Source organism: Aspergillus sydowii (assembly GCF_001890705.1).
Source record: "Aspergillus sydowii CBS 593.65 unplaced genomic scaffold ASPSYscaffold_21, whole genome shotgun sequence".
Lineage (NCBI taxonomy): Eukaryota > Fungi > Ascomycota > Eurotiomycetes > Eurotiales > Aspergillaceae > Aspergillus > Aspergillus sydowii.
In genome coordinates, this window is record NW_024467879.1 from 230,485 (window position 1) to 237,116 (window position 6,632).

The 6,632-nt window shown below is 42.3% G+C and overlaps 1 protein-coding gene across 1 annotated transcript; it reads left to right on the forward strand.

Annotated features, from left to right (window-relative positions):
* Nucleotides 1–4,716: 4,716 nt before the first annotated feature.
* On the forward strand, nt 4,717–6,132 carry ASPSYDRAFT_95747 (DUF3716 domain-containing protein; the record flags this gene model as incomplete). The annotated part of the gene is made up of 4 exons (XM_040853158.1): nt 4,717–4,813; nt 4,876–5,209; nt 5,276–5,642; nt 5,692–6,132. 4 exons carry the CDS (start codon nt 4,717–4,719, stop codon nt 6,130–6,132), a joined length of 1,239 nt encoding a protein of 412 aa, XP_040696239.1.
* Between the last annotated feature and the right edge of the window lie 500 nt (nt 6,133–6,632).

Below are 6,632 nucleotides of genomic sequence, written 5' to 3' on the forward strand. Positions count from 1 at the left end.
CTGAAAAAGGGGGTTACTTCTTTTATAATAAAGTCCCAGGAGATTATAGCAGAGGCTTTAGTAGCTGTCTTTACTATAATAAATTAACTAAAATAATCAGCCCTGATAATAATATACTAATTTCTATCGCTGGATATTGGGCTAAAGGGGCCCATGTAGTCAAGTATGTATATATCTATTAGTTTCAAGGTAATAACAGTAAGGGGAGGTGCTCGAGTAGGTTTCAGGGAATAAATCAGGCAGTTATAATAGCTAGTATAATACTTATAGATATCTAATAATCAGCTAGGCTAAAAGTGGTTACCTACTAGGTTAGTATAAGTTAAGGTGACAGAGAAATGCCTATAGAGATTATAAGTGGTGAATAATATTTGCGTGATATTCTCAGGTAATATATATTTCGCGAGTACAGCAGATCTCTCCCGGTAGGCGAGCACGGGGATATTACTAACTATCAGGATTTTAAACCTGCAGTCTATTAGTTTCTTATTCTGAGTTTGTTTCTGGCTTAAAATATCGCGATACTATTTATATCTCGCATACGGTAGGAGTTCATCAGGGATAGTCATGTTTATAGGATCCTTAGAGGATAGATTACTGAAAACTATAGTAATTATAGTAGAGGTCAGCCCAGGTTAGTTAGCAGGCTGAGTTAGATTAACTAGAATATACTTAAGGAACTCCTCTAAGTATCTGGATTTCTAATTTAGTAGCTGAGAAAGACTATCTATAATTACCTGTAGTTTACTAGGGATATATATATAATTAATCCAGTACTCCTGTAACCTTATTTACTAGTATAGTATTCAAGGAGAGATAGCCTTATTACTTTCCAAGACTGATTTTACTGCAGTATGGTTGGTGTAGAGGATAATAGGATATAGGGATCCTATAACTAACTACTATACTTTATTAAGATACTACAGGACAGTAAGAGTCTCTTTCTTAGTTATATAATATTAGGTCTCTATATCTGTAAGAGTAAAAGAGAGGTATATTACCAGCCTTTCTTTCTCTTAATTTCTTATAGTTATCCTTATCCCTGCCTTAGACTCCAGGGTCTGAAAGAGAACTCCTCCTATACTATAATTAGAAGTATTAGTAGTAAGGTAGTATTAGAAAGCAGGGTTATCTCTACTGAGCTCTATACTAGCTATTAAAGAATAGATATAGTAGAAGGTCTTATAATATTCCTGGGTCTAATAGAAATCTATTATATACTTCTCAGCGCCTTTACTGTTATATTTAATAGCAGACTTTAATATTTATACTAGGTCTGCTTGACCTGGGATGTAGACTTATAGAAATGGTAGTGTATAGCAGAATCTCATGAGCTCTTTACTAGATATAGAGACTGGCTAATTATGGATAGCTGCTAATTTATCAGTAGATAGTCTTAACCTGTTATGAGTATATCCATGGCCGAGGATTTCAGTTTAGGGGATGAAGAATTAGGTTTTCTATAGACTTAAGGTCAACCCTGATTAAACAAGCCTGGGGAAATATTTCTTATAAAGGAATGTAATTATTTTGCTGATAGACTTAGTGGCAGTAATATTATTATTTATAAAGTACTTGAAAGCAGCTTCCTGTAATCTAACTAGTGGAGACTTAGTAGAAGGTTCAGGAATAGTATCTATAGCTAAATTCTTTAGCTGAGTATATATTCTACATGCTCTAGTTAAGTCTTGCCCTATCCTTAGGTAGTAGAACTATCTGAGTATTATTATAAACCTGGTCTTAAAAGCATGCTCAGGTATTAGTAGTATAGACTAGTAACTATTTACAGTATCTGCTTTTATAAATATTTTCTATCTAGCTTGACTGATTCAGTTTAAAATTAGTTTAATTTATCTTATAGAGTAATTCATCTTGATAGTTACACTATTAATTAGAATATAATTATACACTATCTGTAATTTCCTATTTAGCTTTGGCGGAAACTTGGTAGCCGCTGCCCAGGGAGATATATATCTTTTAATAATACCAGCCTTTTCTATATAGGGAAGGTTTACTAACTGTTATTTAACTTGCTACTCTATATAGAGGGGTAACTTAGCAGCCTTCGGAATTAATCCCGGGAATATAGGGATCTGGTGTTTAACTAACTTTATTTTAGGGTAGTCTTTTACCAAGCTAATAAAAAGATTCTTCTAAGTATATAGTAGTAGGATAACCTCCTGCTATAATAGATACTCTGGGGGTACTATAGATCTAATAAGGTTTATAAACAAGTCTATCTAATAAAGGGCTTTAGTAAGGTTGGTGGATAACTTGCAGTGGTATTCTATTAGATAGGTAGTGGTAGGGAACCCTATAGACCCTGGGGTCATAAGCTTATTTTCTAAGAGATAGTTATACTCTACTGGGCGGTGTAAGTACATTATATTTCCTAAGATATGATTTTATATAGATAACTTTTGTTTTTCTTCTTTTCTAGGAGGTATCTTATTCTTATAATATTAGTTTTTCTTGCTAATCATGCGTTGGTTGGGAGGTAATTCAGATACTAAGGATAATCTTGTTTCTAGGATACCTGTAGCACTGCTGTCGCTCTTCTTATCTGTAGAGGGCAGTGCTAGTAGTTTTTTACTAAGGAAATAGAGTCAGTGTCTATCTTATATTCTCTAGAAGTATTGTTGAGTTCAGCTTTATAGATAATTTATTTAAGGTCCGTGTTTACTTCTTTATTACTGATTTTATTAAAAGAAGTCTCTGCTAAGTTGTCTGTAGAGACCACGGGAGTAGTTCCGGCGTGAGCTTAAGGTAAGGTTACTACTTTTTTTATCTTTATATCCCTTGCAGTCTTAGTAGGGATTATATCTTTATTATTCTCGGGAATATCCTTGGGCCTTAGGTATATAGGATCAGCTAGGGATCTCTTCAGGCTAACTTGCTCTCTAATATTATTCTTAATAGAATATATCCCCTGCTTGTAGTCTCTATAGATTACTATTAAGTGTATCCAGTATCTTCCTAATAATAAAGAATAAGCAGTCATCCCTTTGACTACTATAGTAGTAATAACTCGGGTTGTTCCAGATATAGAAACTATAAGCTAAATAATAGTAGAGAAGGTCACCTTATTACCAGAGGTAACTTCACACACTACCTTAGTTAGTATAGTGCGGGAATAAAGGGCCTTTACTATATATCTAGGGATTATATTTTCTTGCGCCCCGCTGTCTACTAGGACTGTATTTAGTTTGGTTATATAGAGGTTGTTATTAGTGTTTATAGCTTTGATAGAGGCCTGTATATAGTATAGATAAGTTGTGATAGGGTCCTTGAGTATAAAATAATTATTATGGTGGGATGCAGGATTAGAACTCTCTTATTCTTCAGCAGGAGAAATAGTAAAGTTCTATATAAGAAGATTCTTGCTAACTTTAGAGAGGTTAGAGCCGCTCTGATAGATAGTATTCACCTGAATTAGTTTAGTTGGTCTATGGGAACTTTTCAAGACTTACATAAGTCATGCTGCTTCAGACCTGGCTCGGGGAGAAATATTAAAGAGTTAAGCTAAAGTCACTTCTACAGTAATACTATTTAGGATCTCCTGTATATTAAGGGGAGTTCCGGATAGCCCTTTAATATAGTAGTCTTCTACCTGAGTACTCCTAATTTTCAGGATGGGACTCTATCTTATTGGTTATTTGCCCTTATTAACTACCGGAGGTGTTGGAGTACGGCTGATTCTATAGTGTGATAACATCCTGAGGTTCGGTAAATATCGAGGTCGTCGAAATGCCGGAGTGCAGCCCGAAGGCTCACTCCCCGGCGTTCTTATTATTCTAACTACGTCTACCTAAGCTTCCTATATATAGTCGAGCTGAGCTATCGGCAATAGAACTATCCGATAGTGGACCTTCTCTGATATTCCATTATCAAACCATCCGAAGACAGGACTTCGCGAGTATCGACGTCTCCGATATACATCGGGGGCATCGATACCACCGAGTACTGACTCGGGGAATCACATCCTCCCCTACTTGACTGGCTGTCCACCTGGACAGCCCGTAATTCATCGTCCAAGTAGACATGTGTTCACCCTGGATGTAGAACCGGCCGCTAACGGTCGTCGGTGTGTCTGGTACCAGGCCATATGAACATCGATTCCCTGTTGGGAATAGAGAGTTGTGGGTTATCGTCGAATCTCGTTGTTCCGAGATTTGACCAGGCTGTGCTCGAGGAGCCTCGTCGTCCTCGTCAGTCCAGCCGTTGTCCACAAATCAAGGCGAAAAGAGGTCGAAACTGAGCCGTTGAAAGCTCAGTTAAGCGTCACCTTGTCCTGGGTGAGCTGAAATTGGATATAAAGCAGATGGCAGAATCAAGGAAACACTTCGTCGAGAGCTTCTCCCACGTCCATATTGGACTGGTGTGAAAAGGATGAGTGTAAAGAAACCATCTGCTGTGATTTCGAACATTCGGGGTGCAGGGTTCCCTATGGCAACAGGTTTGTCGAGTGAATCGACGAGTCTTTGTTGTGGTTGAGAGAATTTTCACGCGCCTGGGTATCAACACGCTCGCCTTCATGTTTATATCTCACCCCGTCGAATCTCCTCTTCCCCTGTTTTCTTTCCCACAACCACCACCTTTCCTTGGACTGGAAGTCTCGTCGGACTGCTCGATTGGTTGTGCTCCTGTCTCTCCTCTATATCGTTGCCCCGAAGTCCTTGCTCCTTTCCAATATCACATTCCCCGCCGGTACTCGCCATGCCTCGAAGCTCAGTTTCCCCTCGAAAGGGCAAGTCCGCCAAAGTCTCATCTCATGTCCAACCCGGTGTCTCAGCTCCCGACTCGACAATCACCAGTAAGTCCCCTGTTTAGTCCTGCCTGATGCGGCCACTGACGTGTTTTGCCATCTCGACGTAGCCCCCGGCTTTGAAGCTGTCCAGGTTTTCCCCAAGATCCGTGAACCCGATTGGTCTTTAGACCATCGTGGGCGTCTTGTCGTAAAAACTCCGAAGGGAGTCCACCAGGAGGGTGGTTATGCCCTCCACCTCCGCGGTGAGGAGCTGTCCGAGGATCAAGCCTGTAGTCATTGTCAGATCGGGGGAGTGTTCCGATCCTGTGTTGTTGGTCCAGAATATCGGGGTAGTGCTGTCTGGTTCGGGGCGTGTTCGAATTGTGTTTGGGCTGGTAGTGGCAGCAAATGTTCCGTTCGTGCCTCTCGAGGACTCAATGATTGGACCCCTATGTGCACCGAGTAAGTCGTTGTCTATTCTTGTCTAGCTCTTGTCTCTTCTAGCTTTGCTGATAGTAGCCCCGACAGGGAAATCCGGCAGTCTGGTGGTCTGGAGGAGGCTAGAAGGCGTTTGGAGGCATATGAGGCCTCACTCGCATCGATTCGCCCTAAGCCTACCCCGCGTCCTGGAGAGACGCCCTTGCCTATCATCGAATTGCCTGTAGGGCAAATTTCGGATTTGTTGAGATCTCCTCGGAACCCGTTGGATGGAAAGGTTCTCGCATGGGGAATCTCGCCGTCCTTGTGGCACGATCCCAATCTTCTCTTCGAGGCCGTTCGAGACCTCCAAACTTTTCAGGCCATCATCACCTCCCGTCTTCGTACACTTGGTGTTATCGATTCTATTGGCCAGCATGAGTTTTGGACAAGGGAAGCCCGTCATCTCCTAATCAATGTATGCTCCTGTCCTTGCCCTCCATTCCTTCTTTATTAATTCTATACAGGCTGTAAATATTCCGGACAGCGAGTTGTTCGTCGAGGGTTCTCCTTCGCCCTCCCGTCCGGTTTCGGTCCCTGAACGCGTCGCCCAGAAGCCTCCGCCCAGTCCTGCTGTAGGTGGTGGTGAGTCCAAGGAGGAGCCCTCGAAGAAACGGCGGCGTCATTCTCCTGGGTCAGCCAGGAAAAGAACCAAGACGGCCCCGGCTACGCCGAAGACTCCTGTGCCGGTTGCTATCGAAGATGACGATGACAGTGCTGGCTTTGCTCCGGAGGCTCTGATGACCGGTGCCTTGCGTGTAGGGTCTGTCGAGCTAGTCGATGATGCTTCTGTTCCCCATTTGGACAAGACGGCCACCAGCGAAGACGACAAGGAGGCTGATAATGGTGAAGGCAACGATGACAGCGATGATGGAGTGGATGATTTTACTGATATCGAGGAGACTTAGATGTTTTGTTGAGATTTCTTTTCCTGTTTTTCCTGGGCCGGTACCTGAACCTGTAGGTTTTGTCGGTCAGCCAGCCGTTAGTCTTGTCATAGAGTAGTTTCCTTTAGTTTTTAGCCATGAATAATGTTGCCAAGGTCTATCTCCATGCTCGTGCAGCTTTCCTTCAGTAAGTCTATCCCGATCACTCCTGACGACGTGGAATAACTACAGCAAATGGCCCATCGAAATCCGCCTCTCCGGCGTCCCTTCGAGGACGGAGATTCCTCCGGGGGCTTTCGCTTCTTCCAACTGCACTGTCGCCATCCGAGATAGGTGAGTCTTCTTCGGGTATCCAATCTTCTTCCCCGCCTGACTCCTGTGCACGCCGCCCAGAGTTGCGCACCTCTGTCGATCGTGCCGCTGTTTTATCTTGAGACTGAGTTTTGCGAGTACGCGGCTTCCTAGCCTTCCGTGCGTCCCTCTGATTCAGTTTCCTAACAGCATCTTCCTCCCCTACTTTG